Here is an 18,577-nt window from a genome sequence, read left to right on the forward strand (position 1 = left end):
CATTTTGATATTGAACCATGTAAAAAGTCAATCTTTATCATTTTTTTCAGATTACGAAGCCTTGAATATCCCAAGTTTTAATTATACGAAGTTCGTATTTTTAAGTATTTTTTTATTTTCTTACTTTTAACATCATATTCGAGTTCCCCATTATAGATAGATTTGTATGTTTGATTGCCTTTTAAATTAAAAAAGGCAATTTTTCAATATGTTATCACCACTATTTTGGCCGCCGTCTTGGATTTATCATCATTTTAGCTCAACCATTAAAAATATGACAACGAAAAAAGGTTTTTATTTCGTGATTCGATTATCCAAAGTTTCAATTATCCGAAACGAGTTTGGATTGTACTAAGCGAATTGAATCAAGAAGGGAAACGATCACCAGCTTTGTTGATCCAAGCTGGGGATTGAACTGCCGGTCTACCGCTTATGGCGCGGCATAGTTCAGTCTTGAAAGGATGTTATAGAGGGTCCTGAAACAGTAGATATCACAAATGCTTCATATTGGCAATTAAATGTTCATAATATTTTAAAAACCATCTTCAGATACACATTACGTAAAATTTTCATAACATTTTTGTTTGGAGAGCTGAGTCTTCTTAAGTCATAATTGCAGTATAATGAACAAAAATTGGCTTTTTTAGCTATTGTAAAATATCCAATAGATTTTTTTCGTGGGTTTAATTGATTTCATTAAATTGGAATCGAAATTCATATTTTCAAATATTGAAATTTTAAATGTATTATATGTGACGACTTCCATCATTACCATGATTTCACGAAATTACTTCTACAAGATGTTTAGAATAGTACACTGCACGTGTTGATACTTTTTGGTAACGATTTCATTATCACAAAGTTATATAATTTTTGGGACACATTTCATTCAGATCAAAAATTTCTTCAGTGCCTTCAAGACGGGTTCAACCGGCATATGCTGATTCATTTTGGTGCCAAAATTCGTGAAATTTAACTAAATACAGAGCATTTTTAGAGTGATGATCCATTTTCTTTGAAATTAGTCGACGGCTTCACCTTAAGGGTTTTCTAGAATTTTGCATTTTCAAAAAGATCTATTTTGCATCATTATAGTTTTCCTTAAAATTGGCGAGCTGGTAATACATAATATACATGTAAATATCTGAAAATCTGTGTCTCCAGAAAGGATTTTCTGATCAATTTGGGGTATGACTTTTCTTGAGAAAAAAAAAATGAATTTGCAATCGAAAAGTACTTTGTAGATAATTCACAACACAGCCAAAAGATATCAAGATCAAGAGGTTGTTACAAAAAAAATTGGACAGTAGAGGGTTAATGTAGCTGGTTAAATTACCGACCTTTGATTTGGACAAAATCTGTATTATGTTAGTATTGATAATACCGTAATCGTGTGTTTTTCAAATATGGAGACCTTTTCGGATATATTAACAAATTTAGCTACAAATAAATTAGGTAAAAAAGAACATAAAGGACTTAAAAAAAAGTTGTTGTTTTTACGAATCACCTGCATTTGTTTGCATCAATTATTTTTATTTGAAGCTTGTTTACATTGTTTGCCTAATTACCTTTCTTAAAATTTATAGTAATTCAAAAAAAAATACGAGTTAATAATGCAGTCTTGAGGCTCTGAAAAATATTTAGATTTGATCAGTTTTTCGATTATGACCGCCTGACATCCCAGAGTTCATTGTGCTCTTTCTAACCGCTCACAGAAGCTACAAATGGTTCTTTCTCTATGCTTTAGCTGTGAAAATCTTTTCCAAGCAAACATAAAGGCACTGAAGGTTTGAGCACTTTTACGAGCCCAAAACGGACGAGTTTTCAATAATTAATATAGCTCAGATTTGTTCCCTCTTCCCGCCAAATTCCCTAAACATGAACGCGGGCCTGTGTGTTTATCGTCGTAAGCGGATTTATTACAGCTCATCGTCACGGCGACTATACAATCAATTATTGTAATTCTCACGTACTCGTGCTACAATTTTTAGGCGAAGCTTAAAGGGCGAACCAACTTTAACAGCTGCACGGCGTTATCCCTTAGGATGGGGCTCATGTTTTCCTGCTTCACCTTGGACGACGGCTGCGAGTGCTCTCGGCCCAGATGGTAAAGATCGGCGTAATGCTGTGGAGTGGGGGGATGGGAGGAAAATGGGGAAAAAGGGGGGACCATTGGTTAGTTGGTATGCGTTCGGGGCATTTCGCTTCGACGGAGAACTCTCGAGTGCGCTTTCAAAAGGACGTGTAGCAACTCTCATTTTTATTCTCTTCTCTCACATATGTCCTTTCGAAAACGTACTCCTTGGAGTCATGCAGCATTTACCCCCATTCCTTCGATCGGGCCAGTGTTGAAGACGGGTGAAACCTCCACTGAATCCACAATTACGCTGTAATTGTTGAAAGATAAATATAGGAAAGTCATTACGTATCTGCTTTTGTCACCGGTCATTACGTTAATCTTTGGTAAGCCCTTTTTTAATGCCCACCAGCACTTTATCTGGAATCAATAATTGCGCTTGCACAGCAATTTCAACATTTACGTGATGCTTCGAACGTTTTATTTAAATTGAATCAAAAAGAGTCGAATCTGCCAGAATGTGGGAGTTTTAATGAAACAAAAATATGAATAAAAGCAACAATTTTTAACTTGGTTTCTACACCAATCCTCTCCTCTCCAAATTCAATGGTTAAGCGGTTTTTCATGGAAATCGTATAAATATACACCTAGACAGAGGGTGGCTTTCTTCTGGGAACTCGGCAATCGTAGATCGAATTTCGACGTCAATGAAATTCCAAACAAGTCTGATGATTTGTGCAATTCGTTCCTGGAAAGTTTTACGGTTGATTGTGCTGCTAACACAAAATAATCCCCGCCATCGCAAATGATTTAAAATTGCTTTAAATAACAAAAAAAAAAAAAAAAAAAAACAGAAAGAACAACACTCACGCTTTCAACGGTGTCACGAGCAGGGTGGAGTGGGTTGGCAGCCGTCGATGTTCAACAATTTCACGCATCAACAGCACACACATCCGGCAGCCCGACAGCAGATTCCACCTGGACCAGGAAAAGTTGTGCGTCACCGCGAGCAGTCCCATGCAGTCGTAAAGATGCGACTCCATGATCCAGTTTTTCTCGCACGACCCTTCCGAATAGTTGAAGGCGTCGTCTTCGGGAAACAAATCGACCGCCGCCTGGCGCAACGTTTTTATCATCTTCCGCAGCGGCAGCACCTGGCCAATTATCTCCTGCATGGCCTGGGTGGGACCACCCTGCAGCGAGTTGACCCGGAATCCGGCCTCCGAGATGGTGATCTCCGTGCTGATGACGGCCGCCGTGAGCGAGAATGTGATGCATCCCGGGCTGTAATGAAACGACATACCACAACAACATCCACTCAGAACAACGAAACCATTTTAGAAGCAAATCCAATCCTACTTCTTGATGTCAGGCTTCATTTCCCACGACTGATATGGCAAATTGCTGTATCGGTTGGCGGCGAAACCGATCGCACCCAGTCGGCCGATCCGGAACTGGATGGTCAGCTTGTCCTCGTTAAATTTCACGTCGTGGATGTCCCGGGTGCTCCACTTTCCCACGTACTCCTTTTCGCGGTCGACCATCACGTAGTTGCCGACCTGTTTGATTACGAACAGGAAGTTTGTTACACATTAACGAATGATTTTAGTTCTTGGCATTTTTCGAAAAAAAAAGTTAATTAAAAACGTGAATGAAATGTTGGGTAAGTTTGACAATCAATTATATTTTGATGGTTGATTTAACAATGAATTACATGAAAAAAAAAACAAATTTTGGTAGTAGATTCGCTTCCCTCATATTTCCGCTATAACTAGATTCAAAATGTTCAAAATATCTGTTTGGAAAATATAAAAAAATCACAATTCTTTCATTTTTTAATATTGAAAATTGAACCATTCATTGCTGGGATTAGAAATTCGAGGGTAGTTTGGGTGAGGATTTTAAAAGATCATTTTTCCTGTTTGTCAAGTTTAAAATTTTTTTAGGTAATATTTAATTTTTTCTTAAAAAACACACTTTTTTTCATATAATCCAAACATTGCGTCAACATTTTGGCGGATTTTTGTCTCATAAAACATGTAACAAAAAACAAAAAACGGACTTTGGGAAATTGATTGCTTGAAAAAAAAAATAATAATTCAATAATTATAAAAAGAAATCAGGTTACCATTTTTCTAAGTAGTCCTCATCAATATCAACTTTGACAAAGACACCAAATCGATCAGAAAATTCCTCAAGAGATACAAATTTTCGAACATTTTTGCTGCATTTTTGTATCGAGAAATTAAGAGTAAGAGTGTGAGCGTGCAACATGGAGTTAAACTTTTTGAAAAGCCTTGGTAAGCTTCACAGCAACTGCACAGAAAGTTTAACTCCATGTTGGGATTTGACAGTTCAAATCGGAATCGAACATTTATTTTTTTTAGCAACACATTTTTGGGTCGTTTTTAGGAACCCAAACAATCCCCCAAAATTTGGGAGCGATTGGTTAAGCCCACGATTGGCGCAAAGCGAATGAAATTTGTGTGAAAATTACTATGGGAAAATTCATATTTTATTTTTTTATGAAACTAACACCGTAGAAGTAGAGCCCTCTCTCGAAGACAGTTTGGTGCTGAATTGCTTCTGTATTTATCAGTTTTCAATACAAACCTCTAATTTCCAGAATGCTTGGAATTTTTCATCTACATCACCTTATTTGTTTTTTGAATTCAAAATCAATGAAAAATCGTTTTGTTTTAGTGAATAACATAAATTATTTCTGGAATGCAGAAAATGTTATTTGCAATTATAAAATTGAATAGAAATGAATTTCAAAAATCCATAGATGTTAACACTTTATATGCAAATACTCTTCAATCTTCTTTGTGAAGCACTGCAGGAAAAGTGAAATAAAACAAAAATTTAAAAAGAAAAATCGATACCTTGAAAACGTTTTTTTTTTCGATTTGTTATCTTCAACAAGTGTGTAGGTACATATATTGATAGAAAAAAATGTCAAAAAATAAGCTTTTTAAAATCTTGTTCATGAAACAACGGAACTGCGCAGAATTTTTTTTTGATGTTTAAAATTTATTTTAAACAATTGTTCGTGCTACATTAAAAAAAACACTTAAATTACCAAAATTACCAGAATTAAAGTCAATCTTTTTTTTACGAAATTTTTAAATGAGAATCAAATAAAAACCAACAAGAACTCAATTTTTGTGTTGATGTAGTATCCACCTAAAAGTGACTTTTTTTTTCTTTATTGCAGTAGAACTTCAAAAACATTTTATTTTTAAATAACTGACAATGTGTTATAAATTGTAATAGATAAATGATATTTGTAATAGATGCTAAGAAAAATATTTTTGGTAATGCTTTATTTTTAGCACTGAATATCTTATTGAAAAAAATAAAACACCATATGTTTTAGACATTTTAAAAGTATACACAAGAACTCATATCTGATCAATAAACACAAACGCATGTGTTAAAGTAAACTAATAGGAAAAAGACATAAAACTTAAGACAAAAAATGTTTTCCTAAATTAATTGATTTTTTGTTAATTTTCGATTCGTAGCATAATTTTTGTAATGTTATGTAACTTGTGTATATTATGTATGCATTTTGTGATATTTTGGCTTCAAATTAGGCCGTTGCAAATTTTTTTCAAAGTTTATGTCGCCCCCCCCCCTTCGAAATCGGTCCGAAAAATCAGGGGGCAAAAAAATATTTTTTTCAAAAAACTTCAAAATTTCAAAGGAATTAGAAGTGTAACCAACTAAAAAAAATTGATATGCATTTTCCTACATTTAAAATCATATTAAGCATATCTGTGAATCTGTGATCGATCAAAAATATTTTTAATTTTTGTTGAAATCAAATGTACAGCACCGCAGAAATTTTTTTTCGGCAAAAAAAAATATCTTCAATACTTGGATATTTTGAAAACTAATGATTGCAAAACAACTGAGCAGATGTAAAATGCATTTTTAAACTCTTTGAAATGTTGAGACCATGACTTGTAATTTCAATTATTATATTTTTTTTTATTTTTTGCCCCCCCCCCCTCCCTCGACCTTGACAAGAGTCGAGGGACATAAATTTCAAAAAATATTTGCAACGGCATTATTAAAAACAAAAACGTTTTTTTTAATTTGAGCTTAAAATTTGAAATTTTAAGCAAAAAATACTCGAAATAACCTCTTGAAGACGAAAAAATAAGAATGCAATGGCCATGAGAGGGTCAACCAGAATTTAAATTAGGTTTTCATGGAGTGATCATAACGAATTTAAAAACATGCTTACAATGTTTGAGAATAAATTACGTGTAACGACTTTTTCCTACAACCTACCTCCAGAATATCCCCATAATCCACCTCCTCATCGTCCGAATCGAACTTGCTCTTCTGCACCTTTTTGCGGTCCCGATCCCGCGTTCGCTCGTCCGACTTCACAATCTGCACCGTCTGGCGACCCTGATCGGCCTTGCTCACCGTCGCCACAATTTCCTCCATTTTGCACTCAAACTTTGGCGTCTTCGCCTCGATCAGCTCGTCCAGATCCTTGAGAAAGGCCGAGAAGAGGTACTGCTTCTTCTTGGTCTTCGCGCTGGTTCCCGCTCCGTTGTCGTTGTCCGAGTCGTCGTAATCGCCCTGATCGTCACTCTCCTCCGGCAGGGCGGGGTAGCTCAGCTTGTTGCGGCGGTTCCAGATTTTCAGGATTTTGCTGCCGCTTCCGGGTGGGAAGAGATACGCCGGGATACGCGTTTCGTAGATGATGTTGGTCAGTGCGGCACTCGAGGGCACTTTGGAAACTTTTCGCTTCTTTTCGCGGGATTTTTTGCCACCGCTGGGTGCCCGTTGAAGGTGGTTCTTTTTCTTTTTGTCGTCTTGGGGGATGATTTTTACGGTGTAGCTTTCGGGGAGTTTCGGGACGACGAAGTCGTCGACGATCGAGCTGAGGTGCACGTGGGATGGGATGTCTAGAATGTTGAAGTCTTCGATGAATTTGGTTTTGCGATCGCGGAGGGACTTTGTGCGGCGCTCTTTGGCGGTTTGGACTTGAAGGCGGTGCTTTTCCAAGTATTTTGCGAAACCCGGGTCGGATTCGAGGGTTTCCTCCTTGAGTTCCCACCGGCAGACGATTGGTGGCTCGAACCAGAACACTGATTCCGGGAGTTGGAGAGTGATCAGAGCCAGTTTGTCCAGGTTTTCCTCCATTTGCTTGATTTCGGCTTCAATTTCTTCCGGAAGTCGACGCACTCCGGGCTGAGGCGTGGGTGGGGGCTTGTAGGGTTGGTAGAATTTCTTTCTCGTCAACTTGCCGGGTTGAGGAACTGTTGGATATTATTTTAAAAGGTGAAATCAGATAAAGATGTAAAATAAAACGGCTCAATTAGTACCCCTCGTGGGGCAAGAGATGAACGGTATTCGCCACCTGTTCGCCACTTACCGGTCCTCAGCAACGATTTCTTCGCTATCTTAACCTCCTGGCCGGGCTGGGCCAGATAATCGATGCAATAAACACCGGCGATTATGCGATGGCTTCTCATGTTTACGTCGTGCTCCAGCAGACCGAGCGCCTTGGTCCCCTTTTTGGCGCGCTCCTTCTTCATCAGCTCGTCCGCGTGTTCCGTGTAGATTTTGTCCACGTCGATGTCATTCGGGGACCGCTCGTCCTCCTCCGAGTCGTCCGGCCTCTTTTCGCGCGGTTCCTCGTAAACAGCTTTCAGGATTTCCTTCCGCTTTTTCCACTCAATTCGGCTTATGATTCGCAGATCTGTCCCAATTGATAACGCACCGAGAAAGGACACAAACAAAATACAAGATACAAGATACGAGATCGCAATAAAAAACGAGGAAGAAATTTTTAATTTACCAGCGCGATTATCCAGCCTATAGGGCATGTCGTAACTGGGGCAATAGTCACTGAAATGGTCATAATTCAGCCATAAACCTCGTATGGCCGAATGGTGGCACTTAACGGCAGCCGGCAGCACCAGATGAAATCCTAGCACAGGAAAATCAATATCAGTGTGCTTGCTGTCCTCTTTGGCCTTTTCCTTAGGATTGCTGAAGAGAAAAAAAAAAAGCAATAAAACATTCAAAAACCCATAATATATAAATTTCCTAAAGTTGCAAACTCGTCGAAACGTACAGCTGTGGTGTGGGCATATCTCGCAGGCCAAACAGTTGCGTTTTGAACACATCCGACGCGAACTTGTGCGTCACCTCGAGCAGACCGGTCAGCGTCATGTCCCGGTTGATGTTGCTCAAGATTTTGTAGGCAAACTCGTCGATGTAATCCGCCAGCACTCGCCGGAATTCGGTTTTCAGCTGTCGGAATGAAGCAATCAATTTGATTATCCGTCGGTCATATTCTCGCTAGATAAATTTCTTCGGGTTTTGATGATGATGGAAAGGGCAATGGTTTATTTGAGGTTTTATTGCGATTCTCTGGTTTGTTTCACTTGAGCAGTTCTCTAGGATTTCGGTCATTCGATTTTTTTTGTATTTTTTAATCCGACTGAAACTTTTTTGGTGCCTTCGGTATGCCCAAAGAAGCCATTTTGCATCATTAGTTTGTCCATATAATTTTCCATACAAATTCGGCAGCTGTCCATACAAAAATGATGTATGAAAATTCAAAAATCTGTATCTTTTGAAGGAATTTTTTGATCGATTTGGTGTCTTCGGCAAAGTTGTAGGTATGGATACGGACTACACTGGAAAAAAATAATACACGGTAAAAAAAATTTGGTGATTTTTTTATTTAACTTTTTATCACTAAAACTTGATTTACAAAAAAACACTATTTTTAATTTTTTTTTATTTTTTGATATGTTTTAGAAGGCATAAAATGCCAACTTTTCAGAAATTTCCAGGTTGTGCAAAAAATCACTGACCGAGTTATGAATTTTTTAATCAATACTGATTTTTTCAAAAAATCGAAATTTTGGTCGTAAAAATTTTTCAACTTCATTTTTCGATGTAAAATCAAATTTGCAATCAAAAAGTACTTTACTGAAATTTTGATAAAGTGCACCGTTTTCAAGTTATAGCCATATTTAAGTGACTTTTTTGAAAATAGTCGCAGTTTTTCATTTTTTTAAATTAGTGCACATGTTTGCCCAGTTTTGAAAAAAATATTTTTGAAAAGCTGAGAAAATTCTCTATACTTTGCTTATTTGGACTTTGTTGATACGACCTTTAGTTGCTGAGATATTGCAATGCAAAGGTTTAAAAACAGGAAAATTGATGTTTTCTAAGTTTCACCTAAACAACCCACCATTTTCTATCGTCAATATCTCAGCAACTAATGGTCCGATTTTCAATGTTAATATATGAAACATTTGTGAAATTTTCCGATCTCTTCGAAAAAAATATTTTTGGAATTTTCAAATCAAGACTAACATTTCACAAAGGCCAAACATTCAATATTACGCCCTTTTAAAATGTTTGTCTTGATTTGAAAATTCCAAAAATATTTTTTTCGAAAAGATCGGAAAATTTCACAATTGTTTCATAATTAACATTGAAAATCGGACCATTAGTTGCTGAGATATTGACGATAGAAAATGGTGGGTTGTTTGGGTGAAACTTAGAAAACATCAATTTTCCTGTTTTTAAACCTTTGCATTGCAATATCTCAGCAACTAAAGGTCGTATCAACATAGTCCGAATAAGCAAAATATAGAGAATTTTCTCAGCTTTTCAAAAATATTTTTTTCAAAACTGGGCAAACATGTGCACTAATTTAAAAAAATGAAAAACTGCGACTATTTTCAAAAAAGTCACTTAAATATGGCTATAACTTGAAAACGGTGCACTTTATCAAAATTTTAGTAAAGTACTTTTTGATTGCAAATTTGATTTTACATCGAAAAATGAAATTGAAAAATTTTTACGACCAAAATTTCGATTTTTTGAAAAAATCAGTATTGATTAAAAAATTCATAACTCGGTCAGTGATTTTTTGCACAACCTGGAAATTTCTGAAAAGTTGGCATTTTATGTCTTCTAAAACATATCAAAAAATAAAAAAAATTAAAAATAGTGTTTTTTTTGTAAATCAAGTTTTAGTGATAAAAAGTTAAATAAAAAAATCACCAAATTTTTTTTACCGTGTATTATTTTTTCCAGTGTAGTCCGTATCCATACCTACAACTTTGCCGAAGACACCAAATCGATCAAAAAATTCCTTCAAAAGATACAGATTTTTGAATTTTCATACATCATTTTTGTATGGACAGCTGCCGAATTTGTATGGAAAATTATATGGACAAACTAATGATGCAAAATGGCTTCTTTGGGCATACCGAAGGCACCAAAAAAGTTTCAGCCGGATTAAAAAATACAAAAATTAAAATTGAAGAAAAAAGACCGATTTCGTAGAGAATTGCTCACTTGCTTTATTGGCGATGGATTCCCTGTGGATGGGCGACGTTGAATAGATGGGTAATTCTCTACCAACTCACACGAAATCGGGAAAAGTTGCCCCGACCCCTCTTCGATTTGCGTGAAACTTTGTCCTAAGGGGTAACTTTTGTCCCTGATCACGAATTCGAGGTCCGTTTTTTGATATCTCGTGACGGAGGGGCGGTACGACCCCTTCCATTTTTGAACATGCGAAAAAAGAGGTGTTTTTCAATAATTTGCAGCCTGAAACGGTGATGAGATAGAAATTTGGTGTCAAAGGGACTTTTATGTAAAATTAGACGCCCGATTTGATGGCGTACTCAGAATTCCGAAAAAACGTATTTTTCATCGAAAAAAACACTAAAAAAGTTTTAAAAATTCTCCCATTTTCCGTTACTCGACTGTAAAAAATTTTGGAACATGTCATTTTATGGGAAATTTAATGTACTTTTCGAATCTACATTGTCCCAGAAGGGTCATTTTTTCATTTAGAACAAAATTTTTTATTTTAAAATTTCGTGTTTTTTCTAACTTTGCAGGGTTGTTTTTTAGAGTGTAACAATGTTGTACAAAGTTGTAGAGCAGACAATTACAAAAATTTTGATATATAGACATAAGGGGTTTGCTTATAAACATCACAAGTTATCGCGATTTTACGAAAAAAAGTTTTGAAAAAGTTACTTTTTGCGTTTCTCTTTGTTTCGTCGTCCGTGTCTGTCGCGGGTGACCATGAACGGCCATGATCGATGACGACCAACTTTTTTAAAACTTTTTTTCGTAAAATCGTGATAACTTGTGATGTTTATAAGCAAACCCCTTATGTATATATATCAAAAATTTTGTAATTGTCTGCTCTACAACTTTGTAGAACATTGTTACACTCTAAAAAATAACCCTGCAAAGTTAGAAAAAACACGAAATTTTAAAATGAAAAATTTTGTTCTAAATGAAAAAATGACCCTTCTGGGACAATGTAGATTCGAAAAGTACATTAAATTTCCCATAAAATGACATGTTCCAAAATTTTTTACAGTCGAGTAACGGAAAATGGGAGAATTTTTAAAACTTTTTTAGTGTTTTTTTCGATGAAAAATACGTTTTTTCGGAATTCTGAGTACGCCATCAAATCGGGCGTCTAATTTTACATAAAAGTCCCTTTGACACCAAATTTCTATCTCATCACCGTTTCAGGCTGCAAATTATTGAAAAACACCTCTTTTTTCGCATGTTCAAAAATGGAAGGGGTCGTACCGCCCCTCCGTCACGAGATATCAAAAAACGGACCTCGGATTCGTGATCAGGGACAAAAGTTACCCCTTAGGACAAAGTTTCACGCAAATCGAAGAGGGGTCGGGGCAACTGCTATGTGAGTTGGCGGAGAATTACCCAGATATTGTAATTGAAAATGGTCTTTATAGAACCATTCTGCACTTAAATGCTTAGTATGTTCATTTTTAATGCATTTTATTTAGGCCGTTGCAAATATTTTTTTTGTCCCTCGACTCTGACCTTAATATATAAACTTTGAATAATATTTGCGACGGCCTTACTCGAAAAAAACTTTCCAATGATTTTGATAAGTTAGAAATTTGGTGTACGATAGACAAAATGCACTTCGACGCCGTCGTGCTAACTTGTCGACGCGCATTTTGGGACAAATTGAGTTAAGAACGCCATTTTGTGCAGCTCACAATGCCTCACCTTTTGACCTTCACAGATCCCCAAAATTCGATTTCAATCCTGAGATATTCAACGAAATCCGAAAAAACTCCGTGCATTTTTGTCACTTTACATATGAAAGTAGTTTCAATCTTGTCGTGCTATCTTGTCACTCCCTGAAAATTGATGTAAGTGCGACAACTGGCCAAAGGGATTTCAGGTCAGAACGCGTTTGACGCACGTACAAGTTAGACTACCGTAAACATTTGTAATTATAACTTGGGACTCCTCGAGCAACCAACTTCAACCAAACTTTGGGACAATGCACATAATGTTTGTTATTGTTTACATTGCGTGCTTTCGTTTTTGTTTATTCAAGGTCAAACATTAAAACGCGTTTTTCTCGGAACGTCGAAATGGCGGGTGCGACAAGATAGCACGACGAAGTCGATGTCAGATTTGACTAAAAACACCGAAAAAAAAAAACATTTTTCATAGAAAAATGTTAAACATAATTTTTAATCTCTGCAAAATAAAGCCAGATGGACCAGTTCTTCACTTAAAACAATATTTTTGGATTACAAAAAATGTGTGCATAAAAATAAGAGCTTTACTTGTACCCTTTACGAGCAATCGTAAATTCATTTGAACAAATTTTGATTATTTTTGACTGTTTAAATCAGGATTGCTTTCTTCTACTAGACAACTTTTCTCGGGTTTTCCAGTATTGAAATAGCACAACCCAGAAATAAAGGCTCTAAAAAAACGCAGAAATTTTTAGGAAAAAGGACAGTTTTAAAATAAGAAGGAAGTTTTTCTAAATAAATCATAGTTTTTATAAACGAATACTTTAATTTCTAGGGTGATCCGTTTTGTAATAAATTGTACGGATTGATCTGAAAATTGAATAAAATTTTGATTTTAGATTAAAAATTACGGAAAACGGCATTTTGTTCTACCAAATTGACAAATTTAAATAGATTTCCATTTTTTACCAGCGCCATATTTTTACCCCCATAAACGCCTACATGGACTGAAAATTGGAACTCGAAAAAAAATTATCGGTATTCATTATCATCAAAGACAGCGAGTGAAATGAATCTATACTCCAAAATCATAAAATTTCTTTGAAACTTGCCTCTGTAAGCAGTTTGAGAGAGTGTGATTGACACATTAAGTTTTTTAAATATATTTTTTGTGGGTTTGTTGTGTCATATGGTTTTCAGCTAAATGAATTACTTCTCGTAGCACAAACAGATGATATCACTCAGTTTCACTGTCTTATTTTTGACTGTTGAGCTTGATGATGACCCCTTAACTACGCTAAAGTGATTTAGAACTTTTACATCCATGATGGCGGCCAATATGGCGGTGAAGAAATATTGAAAAAAAATGTTTTTTGCTATTTAATAGGCAAACAACTACACTCAACCCCCCGGATTTTCGTTTGACACTTTTTTTTTCTCGTTGGTTGGTCAAAGTCAAACTAAACAGTGACGAACTGTCACTTTTTACTTTTTTTTTGTTAACCCACCAGCAGTCGCATACATGGACTTTGTACATACTTTGTAAGGACACTTGTAAGAAACGCCAAAACATGTGACTTCTGAAGGGTGCTTAAGGTAAGATCAGCTATGAATTTTAACTATGAACCCATGGAACAAAAAGTCAATTCCATTAGTTTTTTTTAAAACTTTACAATGAATGCAGTAATATTATTAAAATTTCTCAAAAAATAATTCACACGTAGATTGGGTTATACAGATTTAATCATACTTGTATAACCCAATATCAACCTTGATAACGGTACACCAACTCTGCATTCATGGACATTTGATCCCTGTAATGTTGAATAGGGACCATCCATAAACCATTTTCATACACTACAAATCTGTTGTATAGAGCGTGGACAATCGCCAAACCTCTCTCTCTCTCTCTCTCTCCCCCCCCCCCCCCTTAAGTTTTCGACGTGGTTTATGGATGGTCCCATAAGGAAGTAATTCTGAACGAATGATAAACGCCTGATTACCCCACCCTAAGTTTGCTAATTGAAAATTCTTCATTCAGGAGTGCACCAAAACTATCAAACCATATGCCGCTCGGCTGCACCGGAAATGGACGAAATATTCATGATTTATTGACTACACAGACTAATTGACGAACCTGCGGCGATGCATAATGTATTTGAAAACCATCACACCATAGATACCTCGTGCAAATCATCAATCATCGATTGTGTGACGGTGGTGTCACAGTGCAGCGCCTCGTCGATCTCCTCCAGGATCCCCAGCACTTCCTTGGTTTTGGCCGCATACACGGTGCCGATTTCCGGCTGCTGCAGCTTTAAACTCTCCCGTGAAATGTTGCCCACGTTAACGTCTTGGGTGAGGATGCTCTGCTCGTTGGCGAGCAGCAGCCAGTTTTGCTCACTTTCGTTGTACCTTGTTGGATTAAAGGGTTACGATTAGTTGAATCAACTTTGGGGTCACTTTTAAAGGTTTTCTCACTGTTTAATCCCTTCGCACCATATGTGCAGATATTTCCTTAAGTCCGCTGGGTCAAATGCATTTGGTAGACCGTTGCACCGCATGTACTGCTCCCACTGTGAAGTAGTCCGTTGATTAATACCCCATTCTATCCTCCGCGATAAGACTATGACTAGCCTTCATTTCCCGATAAGTGGATAATAAATTAAATACACCAAACTAATTTAGATTCTCGGATTAACCATGCACGGAAAGTAGATTTATTACGTGAGATACACAAAAAAAATGCTAAAAATCTTAAAAAATATGTAAAATACTTAAATACTAAAATATTAAAATACTAAAATACTAAAATATTAAAATCATTCTGCGTGTATCCTCCAGAGCAAGCAGCAGTGAAGTGCTCAGAGCTCTAAAAGTTTTTTCGAATTTTCCGCCGCAATCGACCGTGATTACCCGCGAGTTTGCTTCACCAGCATGCCGAAGGCCGGCCGTGGCCGTGGCAGTTCGAGTGCGGCCTCGAAAAACCCGCGAAGTTCGTCTACCGGCCGAGTGCAAAAAGGTAAACAAAACAACGCCGCCGCGTCGTCCGCCATCGCGCAGGGGAGCGTGTGCGCTGATGGATTCAATCCGGAGTTATTACACGCTAATTACCGTGTCCAGGATCGCAGCCCTATAAGAAGCAGACTCCGCTCAGGTACTTCCGGCAATCTGTCGACCGGTGGCGCATCAACATCCGCCAACATTCCCACCAGTAACAAGTTCGCGAGACTGAGTGACGAGGAAAGCTACAACAACAACACCGACGGTAGCAGCACTACCGACGACGACGACGACGATGGACGTGCACGCAAAAAAGGTAGTACGACAAAAAAAGTTAATTCTCCGAAGGAACGGCGACCACCTCCAATTTTTGTTTTGGATACGTTGGCGGACGATGTTGACGAGTTGCTGGAAGGCCTCCAATATAGTCTGAAAATTGGCAAATCGAAAGTTCAAGTGATTACTTTCACCAAAAAGAATTTCGACCTGGTGGTGAAAGAACTGAAGCGTAGCAACTTCAAGTTCTACACATTCGATCCAGTTGAGAAGACCGCTGTTAAGGTAGTCCTGCAGGGCTACCAAGACCGCCCAATCGCCGACCTGAAGGGACACCTCTCGGGTGCCGGAATAACGCCACGGGAGATAAAAGTGCTCTCGCGCAAGACAACAGTCACAGGTACGCACACTCTGTACCTGTTGTACTTCGATCGCGGCACCGTCAAAATCCAAGACCTGCGTCGGACTAAGGCGTTGGACGGTTTTTGGGTAAACTGGCGGTTTTACTCGAAAAACCCAAAGGACGTAGCACAATGCCACCGTTGCCAGAAGTTCGGCCACGGCTCGCGGAACTGCAACCTCCCACCCCGCTGCGTGAAGTGCGGTGAAACACACCTCTCGGAGAAGTGTGCACTGCCGTGCAAGGCGGACTTGGGGGACAAGGCAGAGCAAACCAAGGCGCGCATTAAGTGCGCCAACTGTGACGGCAACCATACCGGTAATTACCGCGGATGCGTCGCGCGCAAGGCCTACCTCGAGGAGCAGGAAAAGAGGAAGAAGAAAGCAGCAGCATCCCACCCTTCTCAGCGGAATACGAGCTCTACCGTTCCTGCAGCTGGACAGCGTACGGTTCCAGCGGACAACCCAGCGTTCCCTCCTGGATGGGGGCGATCGTTCGCAAGCGTGGTCGCTGCCGGTAGCGGCGATGCGGCCCAGCAAGAAGTAACCGGAGAAGATCTCTTCACCTTGCCGGAGTTCTTTGCTCTAGCGGGTGAGATGATGACGCGGTTTCGGACCTGCCGTAACAAGGCGGAGCAATTTCTGGCCCTCGGGGAGCTAATGATTAAGCACATCTACAACAGATAAAAAAAACTGTGATCTAGTTTAAGCTTTTTCTATTTCTATCCCCTTTCCTTTGCAATTTCAGTAAGTTTTTTCTAAATTTTTTCTTACTCTTGGTAATCTCTAAGTGATAAGCAATAATCGTGCCAAAATGGATTGAGATTTAACACACAGCTGAAAGGAACTCCAAAACTCTGTTATGTACTGCGAATGAACTGATTGTTACATGATTATTCACTAATAAAACCGAATTGAATTGAATAAAATACTAAAATACTAAAATACTAAAATACTAAAATACTAAAATACTAAAATACTAAAATACTAAAATACTAAAATACTAAAATACTAAAATACTAAAATACTAAAATACTAAAATACTAAAATACTAAAATACTAAAATACTAAAATACTAAAATACTAAAATACTAAAATACTAAAATACTAAAATACTAAAATACTAAAATACTAAAATACTAAAATACTAAAATACTAAAATACTAAAATACTAAAATACTAAAATACTAAAATACTAAAATACTAAAATACTAAAATACTAAAATACTAAAATACTAAAATACTAAAATACTAAAATACTAAAATACTAAAATACTAAAATACTAAAATACTAAAATACTAAAATACTAAAATACTAAAATACTAAAATACTAAAATACTAAAATACTAAAATACTAAAATACTAAAATACTAAAATACTAAAATACTAAAATAATAAAATACTAAAATACTAAAATACTAAAATACTAAAATACTAAAATACTAAAATACTAAAATACTAAAATACTAAAATACTAAAATACTAAAATACTAAAATACTAAAATACTAAAATACTAAAGTACTAAAATACTAAAATACCAAAATACTAAAATACTAAAATGCTAAAATACTAAAATACTAAAATACTAAAATACTAAAATACTAAAATACTAAAATACTAAAATACTAAAATACTAAAATACTAAAATACTAAAATACTAAAATACTAAAATACTAAAATACTAAAATACTAAAATACTAAAATACTAAAATACTAAAATACTAAAATACTAAAATACTAAAATACTAAAATACTAAAATACTAAAATACTAAAATACTAAAATACTAAAATCGATGAACCTTCCCTTCCGTGCAGTGGAGAACGGGCTCTACCCCAACACCACAATCTAATCAAACCCTCACGTACTTCCCGATCCTTCTTCTGCTGGGCATGTAGATGTTTCACCTCCTCCTTAATTAGGGCGAAATACTTGTAACTATCCACGAACTGAACCTTGCGCATTTTGTTCGCTACAATCTCCATGACCTGCTTCCGCTCAGCTTCCTCCTTTTCGCGAACTTTTCTCATCTTTTCCTCCTCGATCCGGCGAAGTTTCTCGCGCTCCTGCTCCATCCGTTGGTGTTCGGCCTGTTCGGCCTCCAGGCGAGCCCGCTCCTTTTTGGACATTTTCTTTTTGGGACTCTGGGCAAACAATTATGCAGAGGCAAAAAAAGAAGACGAAGTAATAATGAAGTTGGAACCACTTGGTTTCTAATTTCAAATATCGAATGTGCCTAAAGGGCAGGGACGACCAAGCTATGCGACGCCGGGACAACCGGTGGGCTCGAATCGTCCAGACAAACAGGACACGAATCAATATCCAACGAAACAAGGCAAAAAACCATACCATCTTATTGTATTCCTTTCTTCAGTTAGCTGCGGGGGTGGTGGAAGGGGCTAAACTGTGACTAGCTTTACATAACAATAACCAATTATGCACTCGTCTATGTATTACATAGTATGGGACACTAATTCCTGTAACCCCAAAAAGGACAATCGAGAAATTTTACCATATCTAGAAGAATTAACTTGTGACTGAGGCCAAACTGCAAAGGGGTACACACTGCGTTGTTATAAACACAACCATAACAACCGACCAAAAACGGTCCGATCGGAACGGAATGTCCCCAAAAGTGGTCGGGGGCGCAGGGAGAAAGGTCATAACAAACATAAAGCGCCATATGTCGCATTATTGTTTCGTCGTCGTAGAGCTCGTCAACGAGCTCGCTGCGTCTGTTTTTTCGTTGGTTGATGTTCGGTGCATTGA

The 18,577-nt window shown here is 37.2% G+C and overlaps 1 protein-coding gene across 1 annotated transcript; it reads right to left on the bottom strand.

The window, feature by feature from the left end:
• Positions 1-1,514: 1,514 nt before the first annotated feature.
• On the bottom strand, positions 1,515-18,518 carry LOC120426553 (dynein axonemal intermediate chain 7 homolog). Its single transcript, XM_039591320.2, has 12 exons — positions 18,158-18,518; positions 17,677-17,952; positions 14,611-14,705; positions 14,313-14,544; positions 8,184-8,362; positions 7,905-8,098; positions 7,479-7,805; positions 6,380-7,362; positions 3,437-3,636; positions 2,948-3,361; positions 2,324-2,387; positions 1,515-2,125 (listed from the first exon to the last, which is right to left on the bottom strand). The coding sequence occupies exons 1-12, from the start codon at positions 18,158-18,160 to the stop codon at positions 1,988-1,990; spliced, it is 3,105 nt and encodes a 1,034-aa protein (XP_039447254.1). The 5' UTR covers positions 18,161-18,518; the 3' UTR covers positions 1,515-1,987.
• Positions 18,519-18,577: the final 59 nt, after the last annotated feature.

This window comes from Culex pipiens, chromosome 3 (assembly GCF_016801865.2).
Source record: "Culex pipiens pallens isolate TS chromosome 3, TS_CPP_V2, whole genome shotgun sequence".
Taxonomy (NCBI): domain Eukaryota; kingdom Metazoa; phylum Arthropoda; class Insecta; order Diptera; family Culicidae; genus Culex; species Culex pipiens.